Source organism: Lagopus leucura, unplaced genomic scaffold, assembly GCF_019238085.1.
Source record: "Lagopus leucura isolate 7727_CA_CO unplaced genomic scaffold, USGS_WTPT01 Super-Scaffold_797, whole genome shotgun sequence".
NCBI lineage: Eukaryota > Metazoa > Chordata > Aves > Galliformes > Phasianidae > Lagopus > Lagopus leucura.
This window is the reverse complement of record NW_024962259.1, coordinates 4,194,630-4,214,901: the sequence shown is the minus strand read 5'-3', so window position 1 is coordinate 4,214,901 and position 20,272 is coordinate 4,194,630. Positions and strand designations below refer to the sequence as shown.

Below are 20,272 nucleotides of genomic sequence, written 5' to 3'. Positions count from 1 at the left end.
AAATCCCCCGGCATCGCCAGGCGAGAACGGAGCGGGGCGGCCGAGAACGGTGAAAAGGAGGAGCCGCGGCTCGGAGTCACAGCCGGGGATGAGACCCCGCGGGGCCGGGCGGGGCAGCCCGAGGGCGGAGCTGCAGAGACGTCAAAACACAAAACAAAACCCGCGCCCCGCCAGGAGGAGCGCTGAGGCCGGGCGCCGTTCGGCCGAGAATCCCACCGCCCCGCCCCGCGCAGTGCATTGTGGGCCGGGCGAGCAGCGCAGCCGCCATTTTGTCTGTGTCAGTTCGGCGCGGCGCGGGCGGTCGGGGCGCGGGGCCTCGAAGTGCCGGACGCGATGATTTCGGCCGCGCAGCTCCTCGATGAGCTCATGGGCCGGGACAGGAACCTGGCGCCGGACGAGAAGCGCAGCAACGTGCGGTGGGACCACGAGAGCGTGAGTGCGGCGGGGCCGCCTCCGCCCTCCTCCTTCCCCTCCCCCCAGGGCCGGGCCCGGTCGGAGCCGCGCGGCGGGCGGGGCGTCCCCGCTCCGTGCGGGGGGAGCAGCCCGCGCCGAGTGGTCGAGAGCCGGAACCGGAGATCCGGGCGGGGCGCGGGGAGGCCGCGGCTCGGGTGGGAGTCCTGCGCGCGGCGCCGTTAAGCGGAAGCGGGGCGGCCGTTGGGCCCGGCGGGGCGGCGGCGCGGCCACAGGCCGGCAGGGCGGCGCTCAGAGAACGGAGCGGAGCGGGGCTCCCTTTGTTGGCGCCGCGGGGCTCCGGGGCTGAGTGCGGCCGTCCCTCGGCTTTCCTGCAATAAACGACGCCGATAAGGCTTGTCGCGCGCTCCGGGGAACGCTTTCCGCGGTAGAGCCGATCGTTAGCGAATGGTGGTTTTTACTGCCGTCCGTCCTAGCGGTATTGCCGAGTGATTTCCGTAAAGAACAACTAAAACTGAAGCCCGGCAGTGATGACAGAGCTCCTGAAGGCATTTCTCTGGCAGAGATGTGACCTGTGGAAATACAGCTTTATTTCTCCTTCGCAATGCAGTTCTGAGCTACGATGCGTGCTTTAAAGGAAGTGCCACAGTTAGAATGTGATTCCTGACATGTGTTTGGTGTCCCTGTGGGTCAAACTGCAGAACACAAACAGTTGTGCTCTGTGGGGCTCCTCCCAGCTCAGAGCTTTCTCTGTACAGATTTAAGTTGGGAGAAGTGCTCCACTGCTGTCCTCAGCTGTATCTGAGTGGCAGAGGCTGGAATGTGCTGTTTTTCACCCAGATGTGTGTTGCTGAAGGTTGGTGGGTGTGCGTTCCTCCCAGTCTGTGAGATAAGGGCCTTTGCTGTGTGCCTTAGGCTGCCCGATCCCAGCAGCTTGTTGGTTTTTAATTTCTGCTGCATGGATAAGTTGTGCGTGTCAGGAAGGGAGCTGTTGGTTCAGGAAGTATTCACAGCATTCTTGAAGTCCTTCTGCACTTCTTAACCAAACATCGTTGTTCAGTTGAGTGTTCAGTTATGTGTTTTCTTTTGATTCTGGACCCAAAATAAAAAGGGGATGTTCAGCCCTGGAGATACCGAGCAGATGGCCTGAGCCACGTGGGCCCAACTAGAGTAGTGAAGGGGATGGTTTTGGTTCATTTCTGAAGGTGAGGAACATTTGTGTTGTCTTTAATCAGGTTAAGATGACTTTGTCTGTAAAAGAGAAATTTATTTTTTTCAACTTTAGGCTGAAGAGGTTGACTGTAATGATAGGAACCTCTTTAAGATGCCATTCAGCTGTTTGCATGTGCTCTCCAGAAACAGGGCTGCATCCCTTCTTCAGTGCTGGATCCCTCCCTTGTCCCCTCTGTGAGGTGCAGCCTCCATCCTTGTGGGAGCTGCTGCTTTGTTTGCACACTCCTGCCCTTACTGATGAGATTCATGGGGCCACCACCGAAGCAGTGTTTTTATGGGTGCTGTAGTCAGTTGACAGGTTTGTAGCAGATATTTGCTGGTGTTAAAATATAAAGATAAATTTCACTTTAATTCCTTACATCCCAGAGAGATTAAACTTGTAATGCTGGCATGTTTTGAAAGTCAGCAAGTGCAGGTAGGATTCAGAGAGCGGCATGCATTCATCTGCTTGAGTGCTGTTCTGTGTACATGTTAGGATCCTCCCTGGTCAAACTGCACAGCTGTCAACAGGTCACCTGTGTGCTGTCAGTGTCTTGTGCTCTCATACCGAAACTTAGAGTTTGTGTCATGTTTTCAGTTAGGGAAAGTTACCAGAAGGAGCTCATCTCTGTTTCCTTCATCATTTGTAGGTTACACGTGAGCAGATACAGAGATGTGAGGAAGATGCAGTGAAGTACAGGATGGGAATGGGTTGTGTGGAAGCCCCTGAAGCGCAGTGATAGCTGAGTGTTTGTTTGCAGTATTAACAGATCGTGTTTCTCATTACAACACCTGTTGTAGAGCTTATGTTCTTACTTTGAGACTTTCCAGCAGCTGTATGTTTCAGGAGTGCTGGGTGTCCTTGGGTAATCAGTTCTACATCTGGCATAAAGGCATTGTGTTTGGGTCAGCAAGAGCTCACCAGCACTGCATGCTGTTGTCTTGCTGCCTGTTGCAGTGCCCATAGGTGAGGTCTGCTCCTGGAGAGCAGCTAAAAAGCTTCCTCAGTTCAAGTGTTCTTATGTGTACTGGTGCTGTGGGAGCACTGGCGGTGTGAAGCATCTCCTGCGCTGCCTTGTGATGTCCTGCAGGAAGCACTGTGTGTCAGGAGGTGGGGGGCAGGTGGCTGGGAGCCCTTATCCCTGATAGGAGCAGTTATCCCTGATAGGAGCAGTATCTCAAGGAATAGATGCTGTATTTAAAATGCTGTTTGACCCTACTACCTGTTTGCAGTCTGTTACGTGTTTGGTTTTTTTTAATGCCAGAACATGTAAGTTGTTTTGCATGGAGGTAGAATCTCTCATTCTTTTTTTTTTTGTTTTGTTTTTATTGGCTCGTTTTTGTTTTGGTTTGTTGGCTTTGGAAATTGGCTGAAGTGTCACTTGTTAATTGTTTGCTCAGGTACTGTGCAGTACTGTTGCTTTTCTTCCATTGCTCAAATAGGGCTATGGTTATAGACATTTTTACTGACTGTTTTATTTGGTGGCCTAAGGTAATGACAGGAGAGGTGTTCAGGTTGGGTAACAGTGGGTATTTTCATGGCCATTTTCATGTTGTGGGAGGCTGGGCTGGGCTGGGCAGTTCTGACCTCCACAACCAGATTTGCAGTCTATGATTAGTGTGGAAAAAGAGAGAGGACTGAGCTGATGGGGACAGCTGCTGGCCCTGGAGATACAGAGAGGTGGCTGCTGAGGGCAGGTTTTGGTGCTCTCTATTCACCCCCATTTGTTAAAATCCTTCCAAATGTATTTTAAGGAGTACAGTGCCGCTGCTCTGTGTCCAGCATGTGTGAGTGAGCGCTGGATCAGACTGTAATGTACCACATCAGCGATGGCTTCCCTTGGTGTGAAATGTTTAGCGTTAAGAGGTACCACCAGCACAATGGGAAGCAGGCGTTTTGGGGGCGTGTTGTCATTAACTGTGGTTGTAGTGTTTGCTGCCACCACGTAAAGCAAAGGTAGGGCTGGATGTGGGTGAAACTTGGAGAAACGTTGCAGACTGTACTAAAGGGGAGTTTTACTTTGTAGCGTAGAAAATAGAAATAATTACCAAATGTCATCAATTCGCGAGGAAAAAGAAATGCTGCTTGTTTTTCTCTCACCTGACAGGTTTGTAAGTACTACCTTTGTGGCTTTTGCCCAGCTGAATTATTCACAAACACCCGCTCTGATTTAGGTAAGCACCCATGTTGTTTTGTTGCCATTTGGACTTATTGCCATTTGTAAACAGCTTTACTGTCAAAAACGGTCATTTTGGAAATGACCATTCTTAGAGTTGTCAGTGACACCATTTATTAACAATACTTATTCCAAATCCTGCTTCTAAGTGGGGAATTTAATAGTTTTAATTTTACGGTGTGAATTTAATAATCAGAGGTGGAGTTGCTCCATTTCTTTACAAGTGTTGTCTCCTACTTGGATTCAGGCTGTCTGGGCAGCGTTTGAACTTAATGTTTTCAAGCTTACTTAACCTAAGAGGAAACCCACTGAGGAAGGTGGGAGAATTTGCCTGTGGCTGTGCTTCGTGGGCACAGATCTCCTAATTCTACTCTAATGATAAATATTTTAATTGGTCTTTATTTTAAAGAACAACGCCTGAAGTTTAAGGAAGTGCTTTAATTACATTTAATATCTCATTTTACCTTTTTTTAAACCGTATTAAGGCTACACTACTTATTATTTTGTGTAGTTTTACTGATGTAGAAAAATCTGGAAATTATCTTCTATGTGAAAACTTTACACATCATTCAGAATTTCCTTTGGTTTTCTGACACGGAGCCACATCGGCATTCTTCCTGAAATGTTTCTTTCAAACTCCAAGCAAAAGAAGCAGAAAGGTGTTCTGTATAGATGTGCAAACAAATTCTGATAATGTGTTTACAGCATTCAAGAATGCAAGCTTAAAATTTATATGTGGTCTTTTTAGGTCCTTGTGAAAAAATTCATGATGAAAATCTACGTAAACAGTAAGTATGTTGTCACTGTGTTAATGCACAGTGCTTCCAGTGTGCTTGAACTGTCCTATAAACAGCTCCCCATGAAAAACTGACTTCTTACCCTTTGTATGAACATTTGTTTATATAAATTGCGCAGTACTCTGTTACCTTCAGCAGAAGTTTGAGATGTGGCAGCAGATCATTGTTTCTTGTATGTTAGGAAGTGATGTGGGCTTTCATTTAAACAATGTCTCTCCATACAGGTATGAGAAGAGCTCTCGTTTTATGAAAGTGGGCTATGAAAGAGACTTCCTGCGCTATTTACAAAGCTTGCTGGCAGAAGTAGAACGCAGGATTAGAAGAGGCCATGCTCGCTTGGCGCTGTCACAGAACCAGCAGTCTTCTGGGGTGAGTCTGGAAGAATCATTGAGGCAAATAATTTTACCTCGAAGATGAAAACGTTACCTGTTTACTTTGTGTCCCCAGGTGACCCAAGAGATGCCCACTAGATCAGTCACTTCCCATGGTAGCCTGCCTAGTGGCATTGGACAGGCCAAGTGCCTGCAGTCAGCCAGCAGGAATCCCTCTCTGCTTTCCCCAGTGCTGTTCTCTCAGATCAGTACTCAGTCCCCTCTCTGGGACCATGAATCCTGTCGAGTGTTGTCTTCACCCTGTTAAACCTCAGCTTACCTTCTATCCCAGTTAGGCATTTGAATTTAGACTGCTGTTTTTGTGGGCTATGGCCTCAAATGCTTTTGTTGATTTTGAGGGGAATTGAATAGAATTTGCTTCACTCAGCAAGGAGGGCACTGTGTCCAGGGGTGTTTTGTGTTAGACCAGTCTACTCATAGCTGTAGAGGTAGGATGAGGCCGTTCCCAAAGTGCCTCTGGAATATAAGAAGACACAGTTGGTGTGTTTCAGAATTTCCTGCTATTTGTTTTTACTTAAATAAGTGATGCCTTTGTATCCCTTGGCAGGCAGCGGGACCTACTGGTAAAAACGAAGAGAAGATTCAAGTATTAACTGACAAAATTGATGTACTACTACAACAGGTGAGTTTACGTTCTGTAGCAGATCTCTTAATTTTGTCACTTGCTGAAAGGTTTTAGCTTGTTTTTTGTTGTCCTTCAGATTGAAGAACTGGGCTCAGAAGGGAAGGTGGAAGAGGCACAAGGAATGATGAAACTTGTTGAACAATTAAAAGAAGAGAGAGAGTTGCTGAGGTCTACAACTTCAGTAAGTAACACGTTGTTAGTTCTGTCAGGTGGGATTCCAAATGTGGTGTAACATTACATTCCCAGTCCCCTTGTCAGTGGTGCTGTAAAACAGGAGTGAAGGATTGGACAGCAGCATGGCATGTACACGTGTTACTGTGTGCTGATTCAGAGCAGTGTCTTGAGTGTGGGTTTAATGCTTACAAGTTAGGAAATTGTTTACACTGCAGTCATACGGGTTTGTGTGCAGATTTTGCTAGGTCAGGTCTTAGTTAAACTTTGAGGTGTAGTTTCCTGTATTTAAGCAACTGAACACCACGCAGCCATTTGCTTTCTCTCTCCCAGTAGGACGGGAGTGGCAATACATGGCTTATTCTTATCATGTTCATCCTGGGTTCAGTGCTTCAAACGCAGGCTGTGCTGTTAGGACCTGGAGCTTTTGTGGCAGTAACAACAGTAATGGTAAAGTTCCGAATGTCTTCGCTGTCACCTGTCTAACATTTGTTTTTCTTTCATCTAATATGTTCTTTTGCAGACGATTGAGAGCTTTGCAGCACAGGAAAAGCAAATGGAAGTTTGTGAAGTTTGTGGAGCATTCTTAATTGTAGGAGATGCACAGTCCAGGGTAGACGACCATTTGATGGGAAAGCAGCACATGGGTTATGCCAAAATAAAAGCTACTGTAGAAGATTTGAAAGTAAGCATGTCTTTAGTTACTGAATGTAAAAACTGCTTGGAGGCTTCCTGTGGTAAACAGAGGGCCGACCTGTGGGCTTTCTCAAGTGTGTGAAAGACTCCAGAAATGGTGCATGTAGAAGATGAAATAGAATTCTGCTCTCGGCATTTGGCTTTGTGCATGCACTGATGTCCTTGCTCGTATGTGATTGTTCTGTATGTGAGTGAAGAAGTAAATTCAGGTAGGAATTTTGTGGATGTTGTTAAGTGGCCTACATTCTTGTGAGAGTTACAAGGATAAAATCTCCGTGAGAGAGGATGCCAGTTTCAGGGGTTGTAGAAAATGCTTCTGTGTAGGCTGCCCTTTGTCAAAATGAAAGGTTAAGCTTCTGCATCCTGGGATTGTATGAAGAAAGTTACGTTAAATGGTTTTCCTTCGAAGTTCTTATTTTTCCCTGACTTATCTTGAAGGAAAAGTTACGGAAAAGGACAGAAGAACCTGACCGTGATGACAGGTTAAAGAAAGAGAAACAAGAACGAGAAGAGAGAGAGAAAGAGAGGGAACGAGAGAGAGAAGAGCGGGAAAGGAAGAGAAGGCGTGAAGAAGAAGAGAAAGAAAAAGAGAGAGCCCGTGACAGAGAGAGGCGTAAGAGGAGTCGCTCCCGGAGCAGGCATTCGAGCAGAACGTCTGACAGAAGGTGCAGCCGTTCGCGAGACCACAAGAGATCAAGAAGCAGAGAAAGAAGGCGAAGCAGGTACAGGAACAGAGTATTTTCACACAGCTTTTCTGAACGTTAAAGTCTTGCGTGGGCCTGATCTGTCAGCCTGGGCCACATCAGTAACTTGTTAGCTTTGCTATTCTTCTCTCTCATTGAGAGCACATTTACTGTTTCTACGGATAAGAAGGTTTGGTGCACAGTTATGGCCTTCCCTGCATTTTTGGAAGTAGACTACGTCTTTGTGGTGAAGTGGTTGTACAAAGGAGCTTTGAGTACACTTGCTCCTGAAGGACAGTTTTTTTTTTTTTTGTTTCCTTTTTCTTCTCTTCCTCCTCCCCTCCCCCCCCTTAATTTTCCAAGGATTTCAATTCCTGATGGCTATTCTTAAGCTGCGAGGTTGGGTGTTTGAGATGAAGGTGGCAGTGTGAAGCCAGATCTTGCATACTGAGAAATATTTGCACACAGCAAATAGTTGTTTTCTGTAAACAGTGAATATATTGGAATATGGAAGCGGGTTCTGTTCTGTGAGTTCCAGCTGACATTGACATTTCTCATGTTTTCTGTGAATGTCCAGGAGTCGTGACCGGAGAAGAAGCAGGAGCCATGATAGATCAGAAAGAAAACATAGGTCTCGCAGCAGGGACAGGAGGCGATCAAAAAGCCGTGATCGGAAATCTTATAAGCACAGAAGCAAAAGCAGAGAGAGAGAACAAGACAGGAAGTCAAAAGAAAAAGGTATGTTTGTATGAAGGCTGAATTTGTATTAAATTCTGTAATCGATCTTTTCCTGACATCTGAAAAGTTTGTAGTTTCCAGTCAGGGACTGAAACTTCTTTTTAGCAACAAATCAGAGCTGGTTCGATAAGCAGAAAGTGTTGTTGTAACTGATTTGGAGCATTATCTTCTTCTAATCATTGTTAATGCCTGTGTGTGCATACATACACCCAGCATCCGCCTCTCGTCTGTTACAGTAGGAATTAAGAGCTTACTACTTTGTCTGCAAGCTAAGTGTGCTGGGGTTTAGATGTGTTTTAAAGCTTGTGGCCAGTTTACCTTTAGAAAAACGTTTGCACTGTGATGAGGTTTTTTTTGAATGAGTATTCTTCTGTTCTTACTGTTGACAAATATTTTTGTAATTACCCTTTGCTTTCATGTGTTTCGTGACAGATCAGTAGTTGTTTCCACTTGTAGCATCTACTAATTGTCTATTAGTTGTCATTTCCTTTATTTTTCTTCAGAAGACAGCTAAAAGCACTGGTAATCTATGAATGCAGTTGAAGATAAATCTTGCAGAACTCCTCTGCTCTAAAAGACAGTCCCGTGCTGTCTCTTCCCCTGCTCCCCCCCTTGCTCCTTTCCTCCCCTCCATGCTCCTTCCCCCCCATTTTTTTAATGTCTAAATGAATTGAGATTCGCTCGGTCGATACTCAGGTGAGTCTCAAAGGAATGCCATGCAGTCCTCAACGCATCACAGCACTCCATACAGCATGGTGGCAGCTCGCTGCTGCTTACCAGAGACTGAAGTTTCAGAAGGGGTCAGAAAAGAGCTATAGAAGAGGCTCTCTGCAATGAAAGGTGCTGCGTGCATGTTACCTGGGCCTGTTTGCTCTAACCTTCCCCATAGTTACCTGGTCCAGAGCCAGTTCTTGTAGAGTAGGTGATGCTTTGCCTTTCCATTGCCTGATTTTCTTGGACCATTTTGTTTTTTCTGGTTTATACCAGTGCATTTTTAGCATTGATTCTTTTCTCAATTTGCTGTGCCCTTTATTGGCGAGTGGGCTTTGTTTTGTTTTGCTGCCTGCTTGTGGGCAGAGGAGCCCATGTCTGGTGTTCAGGTTCAAACCCAGTGTGATAGTTTGTATCTTTCCATTCCTTCCTTTCTTCCTACCCAATGCTGTGCCTTTTTCGCCTACTTCATGAATAGATTGTGCTCTTCAATGTTCTGTGTCTGTCTGTGCATATAAATAGCTCGTCTTGTTTAAATTTGCTATATTTCGTAGGGCTTATGGCTTTTCAGTTCTTTCTGGCATCTTTTCATAAGTAGAGAGGCCAGTAAGCTTTCTTCAGCATATCAGGATTTCCAGTTTAAACGTGGCTGATTTCCTTGCTGTCCATTCTGTTTGCTGCTTGCTACCTTTTTCCTCTAGAAATGAGCTGTGATACCACTACCACTTCCCACTGATGGGGAAATCAGTTACACTTTGTTTTTCTGACTGTAACGTGTAGAAGTATGAATAGGCCTTTGAGAAGGACTGTAATGCTGCAGAGCTTTGTGCTTTTCTGTCCAGAGGAATCTTTTTTTTAAAAAAAAAAATAAAAAATTGGGAGGACAGTTGGTGTTTTTTAAGAACCAAGTGTCGAGTTGTGCAGTGATGCTGTTGACACTGTTGCATTCTCATGCTGCTGTTAACTGTAGGCAGTTAATTCAGCAGTTTGCTGTGGGTGTTCGTGTGTCTGCAGTGTGAGGCTGGCTGCTCACTCTGGCAGCCTTCACTCACTGCTCTGTTGGACATACTGGCTTCAGAATGGAGTTGTCTTTATATACACTGTTGATCTCCGATTTATACAAGTAAGCAGCAAAGGCCTGACTGTAACACATGGAGTGCCTTTCATCTTGAAGTCTCAAACAGCTTTTTGAACATGAATCTAGCAGGAAAAAAAGACAAGGCACAGACCCGAGGCTTGCCTACTGTTACACATTAAATCACAACCAAGCTTTGAAAACTCACAAGTCCTGGCTTTTTGATGGCTAAAGTGCTGTGGCCTACAGTGACCTTCATGGTTATATGAGGAAGTGTTTGAAATCTGAGGCACGTTATTTCAAACTCCTGTTTCAGGAGCAGGGAAACATCTGCTAAAGGAGAGGCAGCTGCCAACCATAACCACCAGTTGAGCATGAGCACAGCTGCTGTTTATGTAAGCTAATCTCAGCATAGGTGGCATAAATAGTTGGGGGGGGGGAAAAGGTTGTTTGAATACCTTCATTACATGAAGGATCAATGCTGGCATGTGCCACCAGGCCACTTCTACTTGGCTTACCTCCTGCAATCTGGATTCATGAACTTGTGTAAAAGTCATTGATTTGGTGCTTGTCTTCCTGTTAGTCATTAAACCTCAGTAATGTCAAAGCACTCAAACTGTCAGTAAGAGGATATCGTGTTTAACAGGCTGGCTTTCATTCTCTGGGCAGTAAAACTGTTTGCAGTGTCTTGGTAAGAATTCTTACAGAACATTACAGTTTCCCACACAAACAAATAGGAAAATGTGCATGTGTTGAATCAGGAAGCAGAGTCAATGTGTGATTATACACAGTAGATCACAGCTCAAATAATCTATGCGGAGTACCAACAGCAAGCTAATTGTATGTGCTTATTCAACAAAACCCAAGTCTTACTGATGGGGAACGCAGTGAGGGAACACAACTGTTTGCAGATACGCCAGGAGCGGGAAGAATCGCAGTTGGTTGAACTGCTGGTCAGTTCTGCTTGGCAGCTGGGAACTCTGCTGGGGTAGAACTGCTCTGTCGTCAGAGGGGTTAGAGGAATGCCACAGGTTAACAGTCATTTTTAATCTCAAACAAAATTATCCCTCCTGACCTAATTTGAGAAAGCAAGACAAAACAAAACCCTGCACACTGCACATCCATAGGGCTATTAAGATCTGCCGTATCTACATAGGACAGAAGATAAGATTATTGGACTGACTACTAGTCCTCTGCGGGGAAACAAGACTACTATTCCTCAGTGGATCTACGTGTGCATCGGAGATACCTATAAGACACAAACAGAAGACTTTGTAACAAGGTTAGTTAGAGTGCCATCTACCTGCGGAGTTGCAAACGGAGGGCAGGCAGAAGGGCGTCGCTCAGAGTGCCGTGGCACCGCGGTGCTGCGTGCGGCGGCGCTGCTCAGCGGAACCCAATAGCCGTGTTTGTAGGCAGCTGCCCTGTTGCTGTGCGGAGGTTCCCCTCCCTCTGGCCGTGTGTTAAAAGCAGCGGAGCTGGGGTGATGCTTCTCTCCTGAAGCTTAATTTCCGCTTTGTCTTCTGAAGTACAGAAGTGTGTCACGCCAGCCTAGGTGGTAATGCTGTTTAAAGTAACTTTTTCAGAGTGTTCGGTCTGTGCGCTCCTGTTTTGGGGATGGATTTATGTGTGCCTGTGTATGTTTGTTTTAATTGCCCAGGCAGCAGGGAGCAATTGGAAAAACGAGCATGAATGTTCAGTGTGGTAACATCTGAGAGGTGGTTCTTCTGTTTGGATTTTTTTCTCTCTGAAGTGCCTTTACAAAGGGTTGAATGTTATGATGTGTAGTAATATGGGAAGAATTGATATTTTATTAAATTTGCAAACACAGAATTTACAGACGAGGCACACAGCTCTGCTACTGAGCGTTTTTCTTTCTATGGAAATACTTTATTTCTGGCTTCCTTCCTTCTTGAAGATGACTAAAGAAAAGATGCATTTCCCAGCAGGTAGTGAGCTCCTCAGTGCCAACCAGCTTTCTCACTGATGATGAAACTGTGGGGTCGTTCCCATTTTGCTGTTCCTTTGCCTTTGGAATACGGTGCTTTTTGTGTACCGTCCAAACTGTTTCCAAACTGAGAATCAGTAATGCTGATGTGACGTGCTGTCCAGTAAAGTTAATTTTGATCGTTATGTGATCTTCGCCTTCAAAGCTAGCTGTGCTTAAGACTGCTTGTTTCCTGAATGTTTGATTGCTTGGGGTTGCTGATTTTATTTTTTTTTAACTGGGCAAAATAATGCACTCATGCATCACCCCCATGCGTCACCAATTAAAGCTGGAGACAAGAAAGAACCTCTAACAAGTGAGGAAGCCCGACGCCTTTCTGCGCTGCCGCAGTCGCTGCGTTCCAGCAGACAGCTGTGCTGCTGCCTCTGTCAGCTCTGTCCCCCCCAGCACCCCCAGCCTGTTCTGTCCCCTCTGACACTTTGTGGTACCCTGTCCCTTCCAGGATGGTAGCTTGGAGACTATTTCTATGACTTTGAGTATTAATACTGTGATTGTAGGAAATAATTGTCTGTTTTTTTTTTTTTAATTTTTTTTTAATGCAATGTATCTCACGTGTGCAATGTTTGTTTTTACTTTGAAATCCATGGTCAATGTCTTCTTTCATGGCAGAAAAGAGGGGATCTGATGATAAAAAAAGTAGTGTGAAGTCCAGTAGTCGAGAAAAACAGAGTGAAGACACAAATACAGACTCGAAGGAGAGTGATACTAAGAATGAGGTCAATGGGACCAGTGAAGACATTAAATCTGAAGGTGACACTCAGTCCAATTAAAACTGATCTGATATGACCTCAGATCAGACAGAGGTAAGTGCATTATTTCAAACTTTGATTAGGGCTTTTTGTTACTGTTTAACAGTGCAGCGTAAGTATGCACAGATGAAGATGGAGCTAAGCCAAGTAAGAAGACATACTAAAGCACCTTCTGAAGGAAAAGACAGTGTAGTCCTGCAAAACATTTTGAGGTACATTGTTTTGTCTCAGCTATTTTGTAGCAGACTCGTGCCCCATTAGTGTGCCTCTTTGGGACATATTGTAATATAGTCACCATAGAAACAGTAATTATCCTTTTTTTATTTTTAGGGATTTTGTTATCGTTTTTAAAAAAAAAAAGTTGAACTGTTTTTGTATTTAAGTCCATATTGTGTTGGTACATCAGCAGAAACTTTTGCTTTAATGCTTAATATTTGAGGCACATGTTGGACTACTTTGTTTTTATATAAACTGCTAGTATTTCTTTGTCAAGGATGTTTCTAGTTTTTTTTTTGCTTTATTGCCTTGCATTCTAATGCAGTTTGTTCTGTAACTCGAGAGCCAGTAGCATTGGATTGATGGAAGTGTAGGGTTTATGAATTATTGCAGCTGACTACCATACCTCACACAGCGTTGGTGTTGTGAGCGGCCCATGAAAAGCCAAATTAAAAATCAAGGATTCAGTCAAACTAAGCAGGTACTCATGCCAGGTACTCCTTTCTCTACCCACATCCATGTTTGAATGCTGTTGCCTGTAATCTTTAAGCTTACTGTTGTGTTTTTGATTTTCAAGATAGTGAGAAGGACTTCTCGTGTATTGTGTGAATACTGTAAATCTGATGTTAACAGAACGGGATTTTCTTCCAACTGTGTGTAGGGATGCAGAGGTGCCCAGAATTAGATATCTTTAAAGAGTTAAAAATGCAATAAACACTACATAATAACCGCCTTGTTACTTTCAATGCAATTCAAGTCTTTAAGAGGTATGTGCTTAATATTTCCTACTGCGTAGGAGAGTTTGCGATCAGCCGTAGCACAGAGAGGTGGAATGGCTGATGCCACGTTTGTAAGGCAAATAGAAATACGAAGTCAGATGCCAGAAAACTGTTATGGTGTTCGTGGCAAGAGTGTGTGCTGAGAAAGTATTTGCTGGAAACCAGGTGGCTAAACATGAGGAAATGCAGATACTTGGAAGCTTTCCCCCAGCTCCTGACATTCCTTTACCTGAGGTTTCCGTAGTTGCATTCCTGAAATAAGGAACTAACAGTGGAGAGTACGGCTGATAAATGAGTTTCATGCAACAGAAGCTGTTAGTACAGCTTGGCTGTCTGTGCTCAGAAACCTGGGACGCGTGGTGTCGGTCGTGACGCCGTTACTGCTGCGTTACTGCTGCTAAAGCCAGTGCTGCTCAGTGTCGACATCTCTGTAGCGTTAAGATGCAGCTAACAGCTGGGCCAGGATAGAGCTGCTGAGCAGAATGCTCTCTGCGCTGCCTAATTGTCTGCTCTCCCAACGTTTTGCATTGCAGGACTGCTACGTGAAGAGTCTGCGAAGACGGCGGCAGACAGCTTAACGTGAAGATCTGCTTTAAAATGAGGTGAAAGAAAGCTGTAGTGGCGTAGAAAAATATAAGTTGAGTTAGATATTTTTTTTTATAAAATTAAATTCAGGACTGGTTTTTCCTCCCAGAGCTCAGAAAGATGTGTTGATAGCATATATGCTACTGAGAATATAAGTCCTGTATCCTTTTTTTTTTTTTTTTCCTTTAAGTCTTTTTAAGATAAGAAACCAACATAACCTGAACACATGGCTTGCTCAGTGTTTAATTGCAAGTTTTCATTCTTGGACTTTAAAACACAAAAATAAATGTTTAGTATTTGTGTGAATCGAACTAAAACAAATCCCATTTTTACAACTAAGGTATTCCTAGCTTCTTGATATATGAAAAATGGAAATAAAGTATCTTTGAATTTCTGTTACAAATTTGATGGTCTCTGTCATTAACATTTAGTATTAAATAAGTTTTTCTTTCCTAATAAATCTGCTTGTGTCTTCAAGCTTAGTCTATTAATTGGATGTTCAGTTGTTCTGTGGTTTGGCATCCTGACACCACTTTTATTTCTCATTTAAAAATGTACTGCTGTGTGATTTATTTATTTTTTGTTTTTTTCAAAATGGTGATGAAACATCAAACTGGTTCTGTCCCCTGTTATCCTGCCCTCCCCCTGGGCCAGGGACCTGGGCAGGGAAACATCCCTGCTTCATGGAGCCCAGTGCAGGGCAGGTCTGTAGCACTAACAGCAGCGGTTGGAAGAACAGAGACTTGTGTGGCTTGTTTCAGTTGTTGTTAACAAGTTTATTGTTCAAAAAAAGCAAAAGGAAATAACCCTGAAGTAGTGTGCCCTAGAGTTTATCAAACTGCATAAAACATACAAAAATATTTCTCTGAATGCATAGACTTCTTATCACAGTCAAATCACAATTAATGTTTTAGTCTCCTCTCGTTAACAGTTACTCCTTGTCAAAACCGGAGCAAAGAAAGCTTTAAGACCAGCTGCTCCTACAGCTGCACGTTCAGTAATTGGTAGAGGCAGTCTTCACAGTGATGTCCTAAATACAGGAGCTGGAAGCAAACAACACCCAGTGCAGGTTTGGAGCAGTTATTGCACATCGTCTGAGCTAGTCTGCAAGTTATCGCATAAAGATGAATGTGTAATGCTGTGGTGAAAGTGCCTTTCCTAAGAACAAAGTGGGAGCCCAGGGTGGGAATTCCTATTTCATAGTGTGTCTTTAGCTTATGAGGAGCTGGGTCTGGGCTTCAGCTCCTGGACTGAGGAATATTCAGTGCATTCATAGTGATAGGGAGCAGGGGAAAAGGATGGCAATTGCTTTCAGTCCACTAAGCAGGAGTTCTAAGCCCAAGTAACTTAATGGGAAGCCTGAACAGCAGAGTCTCAGCTGCCTCTTGGCTGCTTTTCCCTGAAATGGGTGCTGATAGCGGCGTCCCTCCCAGGGCCCTGCACTGCACAGTGGTGCTGGGAGCCAGCATGGGCGCAGGGCATTGCGCTGCCTGCTTGTGTCTGAAGGCAGCAGGGTCTGCACCACAGGGACAAGGAAAAACTTCTTAAGACTGTGCTACTGCTGAGGTGCAGGGGTGGTTGGAGTGCGGGTGCCTTGGGCCGGCTGGCACAATTCCCAGAGCAGTGCTGCTGCCTGGTCCTGTCCCCGAAACACTGCTTTAATACCACGCAGTGTTTGTTACTGTCCGTGTTACTCCTGCACTGCAGGCCTGGGCCTGAAGGGGGGCATGAAAGCCATTTCCTGATTGTCTTTTCCATCACTCCTGCTTGGTTCAAAGAGGGGGAGTACTCTGCAGAATTTCTTTGCTGCCCTCTGTTGCTTCATACAACTAAAGAACTTAACTGCATGGGAAGCATGTGATCTTAGTATACAAATGAGGTATCCTGAATTATCTGGATATAGTACCAAGTAAGAAAAATAAAAGCAAAGGGGGATATTAAATACCAAAGACATTATTAGTTCAAATATTAGCCCCAGCAGTAACGTAAGGTTCCCCAGATGCCCATTCACTGCCTCCCCGGGGCAGCAGTGTATAACCGTTGTGCTTCCAGGCTGCAGGTGGCACTCAGTAGGTCAGCTTGGAGGCTCTGCTGTTGTAGCACGATCTCTCAGTCAAAGCTGGTGCAGCATTTCTGAAGGGAGAGCTGTCGCTTCTCACAAGAACCAACTCCAGCTCTTGGAAGTCCTGCAGCCTGGCGACATCCTTGTCCTGACAGAGACAGAACAATTGCCCTCAACGTAGCTGGCCGTACTTGGCATGTACTTAGATTAGCTAAAGAAAGTGAAAACTAAAATTGGGGAATGCAGATGCGATGATAGGAATACGTGATGGACAAAAGCAGCCCTGTCAGTACATGCTCTCAAAGCATGGTTTTGTTCTCTTGAGCCTTGTTATAATTTGGCTGTGTTTGTGTAACTGAAGTCAGAGTTGAGACCAAACACGTTTCCTTTACAAACTACAGAACTATCTTTGGACCGTAAGAAATGCTTGTTTGCTAAAGGCTTATCTATAAATTACGCAAGTACCAGTTTCTGGTATTTCTTCCCCTAATATTTTTCTCCTTAAACAAGCTAATACTGAAGCCCTACATGGCAACCGTGTTAGTACACTAATGTACCCTGATATATTAAAAAAGAAAATGGATCTAACATTCCGTGTACTTGAGGAGCTGAAATAATGGCTTCCTTTGACAATATTTTAAGTGAGGTGCAGGACCAGTCCAGTGTCCTTTCAAGTTTATGAGCTTAAGTGGTTTTGTTTTTTAGCACGTCACACTTTGCTGATGACTCACAGAAATGTCTTTGCTGGTGCCTGCAAAGCACTCAGTCAGATCATCCCCCACTCCACCTCCTACCTTTCTCAGCACTGTGTTTGGTAGCTTCCTGATCCTCTCTACGTGCTGAGGATTAAGGCCCAGCTCACAGCAGCTCACTCTGAGCAGATCTTGGTAAGTCAGCTCCTGTCTGTCCAGTTCAATTTCAATGAAGTCGTCGTCTCTGGGGTTCTGCACTCTCACCTTAAGCACAAGTTCTGATTTAAAACAACAAAAACTGATTAGTTATTTCCCTAACAACTGGAGAAAACCAAACTACAGTATCACAATTATCTTTTGAGCTCAGGTTGTACAATGCAGTGTCTGTTGCCTCACTGCGCAATGAAGGGAAGCGTTCATTCAGAGCAGCTGCAGCTGAAGGGCGCAGGCTGACAGTGCTGGCAGTCTGACCCACCCTGCTGCCACCAAACCACCGTGCTCTGTTCTGTGCCAAGTCATATTTTGCAAAATGTGAGGTTTTCTTTGCTTAGTCATAACAACTGATATTTTCCAGGTGTAGAGGAATGGAGCATGCAGAGCATCACTGTGTTTAAGGTACAGTACAATAGCTATTCTTTGTTACACGAGCAGGAAGAAATAAAAGGTCTGTGTATCGTCTGTAAATTTGATTTGTGGCCAAAGAAATCAACATCCCCACAACACTGTGAAACTGGAGCGAATCCTTAACTTCACCAGTAACAAAAACATGGAACAGTGCAACAGAAGGATGAAAATTGCCCTTTGTTACCTTTCACGTTGCATGGGAAAGTTCCACTAAAGAAGAAGGGCTGAAATGCAGGCACAGGCCCAGGCGGTGGGCAGCTGCTCTGCGGCACAGCCTGTCTGGGTGCTGCTGGCACAAACAGAGCCGAGCTGCGTGCTGGGGGCTGGCAGGAGCTGCTCTGTAGCCCCAGCTCTGTGCATTCTGCAGCTGAGGGCACAGCCGGCAGGACGGGCAGCTGTGCTGCAGCAGGAAGGCTGTCCTCACTGGAGCACCGCGTGGACGCGCACACACTTTCAACCTGGGCTGCTGAGGAACGAGGACTGATTTCGCTCTGGGAAGCTGGAGAGATGGAAGTGCTTTCATTTGGAGATTCTGCTGAGCTGTGCAGGGGGCTTTCATCTGGACAGCTGTGAGGGAACGGCGGGGTGGCCGGACAGCTGGCAGCAGCTGGGGGGGTCACAGCACTGACTCCTTGGCAGTCCTTTTCTTCCTCTGTGACTGAAGTTCAGCAATGGGGCATAGGGGATAAAGAGAGAAAAGCCACTGCGTAACTGAATGCATCTCCCTCATTGAATACAGTGTTCATATGAAAGATACATCAAGTTCAAGGTAAATAATACAAGGATAATACTACATTTTAAGGATGCAACATCAGGAAGACAAGTGGCTATGAAATGAAAGAAAATCAAGAGAAACACAAATATCTCTGAAATGTACTATTTAAAACAAAGTAGAAGAAAAGCCATTGAAAAATGGTGTTTCCAGAAGTGCAGTTCCTGTTACTCCAGAGCTGACCAGTGGTATTTCGCTGTATCCTATTCTGCAATGCTTTAAATGCAGCACTGCAAATGGTTTATTACAGCCCACACCAGGGCATTAACAGCGCATCTCCGGTGAGGGGATGCAGCTCCAGGCCTCGTCCCGCCCCGCAGCCCTGCAGGAGGCGGGAGGAGGAGTTGGGAACTCGGCTCACAATGAAACCACCGTGCGGGAGGCGAGCGGCAGGCGCCGTTCCCCGAAGCCACGGAATCGGATGCGGCCCGAGCCGCGCGGGACGAAGCCCTACGAAGCGCGAAGGCGGGGCGGTACCTCCCAGAATCCTGCGGATGTGCGCTTTGGCCGTCAGCTGCTCGGCCAGCTGCCCCGCGCCCGTGGGGATGCGGCGGTCGGCGCCCGCGTCCAGCAGCAGCGCCACCACCGGCGCGTGGCTCCGCTTGCAGGCCCAGTGCAGGCAGGTCCTGCGGAGGGAAGCGGCGCCGTCAGAGCCTGCGGGGCGCAGCGCACACGGCGCGGGTTCCCGGCACGGAGCACGGAAAGGTCCTTCAACTCCGCTCCTACGGTTCTATGAACTCCTGGAGCCGCGATGCTCTCCGAGCCGCGCTTTGCCCCTCCGCGGTTCTCTAGCGCAGTGGCAGCGGGAGGAAGGGCGATTCGGCATCTCGGAGCCGCCGAGCTCAGCGTTTCTTTCCGTGTCACTCCGGGATGAGGAGGAACCGCTCCTCGGGTACAGCGCGGCTGCGGCCCATCGCGCAGCACGGCATCCCACAGCACAGCACAGCCCATCCCGCAGCACAGCACAGCACAACACAGCACGGCATCCCACAGCACAGCACGGCCCATCCCGCCGCAGGCCCCTCGCCGCCCCTCACCAGCCGTCGATCTCGTTACGGGAGTTGACGTCCGCCCCCGCCGCCAGCAGCCGCCGCACCTCCTCGGCGTCTCCGAGCGCCGCCGCCTCCCGCAGCCGCTCCTGCAGCTCCTCCGGGCCGCCGCTCATCGCTCTCCCAGGCGCGGACCTTCCTCGGCGCCGCCACCCCACCCGCGGATCCCGTCACGGATACGCGGCGTTACGCGGGGCCGGGCGGCCGCCTCCGCTCCCCGCCGCTCCGCCGGGCCCCCGCCGCCCCGAGCCCGGCCCCGCGCTGCCTCCTCGCTGCCGCCGCCATTTTGTGCGCGGGGCGGCGCGTCGCCCTCCGGCCGTGCCGTCCTGCTACCGCCGTCCGGGAGGATCGGGGCCGGCCGGGACGCGGCGGCGCGTTGCCCCGCGGGCAGCTCCCGCTCCTTCCCGGCCCATCGGCGCCACAGCTCCGAGCGATCCCTGAGCCCGAATCCATGCGGTGCGGCAGCTCCCCGCGGCCACCGCTAGGGGGCGGTGCGGCACCGCCGGGCTGCGCTCCCCGCCCCGGCCCCCGCGCCGCTCCCACCCCGCGGAGCGCCAGGCTCTGCGCGGCACTGACCTCGCGGTTACACAACGCGCCGCTGCCCGCAGTCATAAGATTTCCTCCCGCGAGAAAGGCTGCAGAAGAGGATTAGGACTCAACGCTCCCGCCTGCCGCCTTTGCCCTTCCTGCTCTGAGTCTCGGCCCAGCCTCCCCCTTACCCTGCTTACTGCCGCTAGCATACATGCATCACAACCGAGCGAGGCCGTGAACTCGCCCTTCCCTCCCTCCTTTCCGCTCTGTCAGGCGACAGTCCGCCATCCCAACCCGCGTGTGATTTCTGCACGCTGAGCAGCAGGTCTGTGTGCCCATGTTGCACTGCAGCAGCTGTTGGCCATCAGCTGGGATCTGCACTCTGCTGCCCAAAAGACACCACGCAATTGGCTTCCTAAATGTCCCTTTGAAATGCCCTTGGCCTTCATCAGCAGTACACCGAGCCCCTGCTCTGAGCCATAGCTAGAGGTGGAGGCACAGGAAGAGCCCAAGGCAG

At 47.3% G+C, this 20,272-nt stretch overlaps 2 protein-coding genes across 9 annotated transcripts; one reads left to right on the top strand and one right to left on the bottom strand.

Moving 5' to 3' along the window:
• The first annotated feature begins 271 nt into the window (after positions 1 to 271).
• On the top strand, positions 272 to 14,507 carry LUC7L3 (LUC7 like 3 pre-mRNA splicing factor). 8 transcript variants are annotated; one of them, XM_042865146.1, is made up of 13 exons: positions 273 to 432; positions 3,732 to 3,798; positions 4,549 to 4,588; positions 4,822 to 4,966; positions 5,537 to 5,611; positions 5,691 to 5,795; positions 6,297 to 6,470; positions 6,920 to 7,203; positions 7,742 to 7,902; positions 12,306 to 12,446; positions 12,552 to 12,657; positions 13,077 to 13,142; positions 13,974 to 14,507. In XM_042865146.1, exons 1-12 carry the CDS (start codon positions 334 to 336, stop codon positions 13,099 to 13,101), a joined length of 1,422 nt encoding a protein of 473 aa, XP_042721080.1. In that variant the 5' UTR covers positions 273 to 333; the 3' UTR covers positions 13,102 to 13,142; positions 13,974 to 14,507. The 8 variants fall into 8 exon arrangements, with proteins under 8 accessions (XP_042721083.1, XP_042721080.1, XP_042721081.1 ...); XM_042865147.1 differs by lacking the exon at positions 13,077 to 13,142; XM_042865145.1 differs by having other exon boundaries at positions 13,077 to 14,507.
• A 273-nt stretch (positions 14,508 to 14,780) lies between these two features.
• LOC122176536 (ankyrin repeat domain-containing protein 40-like) lies at positions 14,781 to 19,355 on the bottom strand. Its single transcript, XM_042865152.1, has 5 exons — positions 19,213 to 19,355; positions 18,653 to 18,801; positions 17,588 to 18,061; positions 16,882 to 17,057; positions 14,781 to 16,235 (listed from the first exon to the last, which is right to left on the bottom strand). The coding sequence occupies exons 1-5, from the start codon at positions 19,338 to 19,340 to the stop codon at positions 16,092 to 16,094; spliced, it is 1,071 nt and encodes a 356-aa protein (XP_042721086.1). The 5' UTR covers positions 19,341 to 19,355; the 3' UTR covers positions 14,781 to 16,091.
• Between the last annotated feature and the right edge of the window lie 917 nt (positions 19,356 to 20,272).

Excerpts from the sequence above, each read along its gene's own strand:
- LUC7L3 (XM_042865144.1), top strand. The coding sequence starts at position 334 with ATGATTTCGGCCGCGCAGCTCCTCGATGAGCTCATGGGCCGGGACAGG. Across the intron at positions 5,612-5,690 it reads TTGATGTACTACTACAACAG|ATTGAAGAACTGGGCTCAGA; the intron begins GTGAGTTTACGT and ends GTTGTCCTTCAG. Across the intron at positions 5,796-6,308 it reads TGCTGAGGTCTACAACTTCA|ACGATTGAGAGCTTTGCAGC; the intron begins GTAAGTAACACG and ends GTTCTTTTGCAG.
- LOC122176536 (XM_042865152.1), bottom strand. The coding sequence starts at position 19,340 with ATGAGCGGCGGCCCGGAGGAGCTGCAGGAGCGGCTGCGGGAGGCGGCG. Across the intron at positions 18,802-19,212 it reads CGTAACGAGATCGACGGCTG|GACCTGCCTGCACTGGGCCT; the intron begins GTGAGGGGCGGC and ends TTCCCTCCGCAG. Across the intron at positions 17,058-17,587 it reads TTTCCCATGCAACGTGAAAG|AACTTGTGCTTAAGGTGAGA; the intron begins GTAACAAAGGGC and ends GTTTTAAATCAG.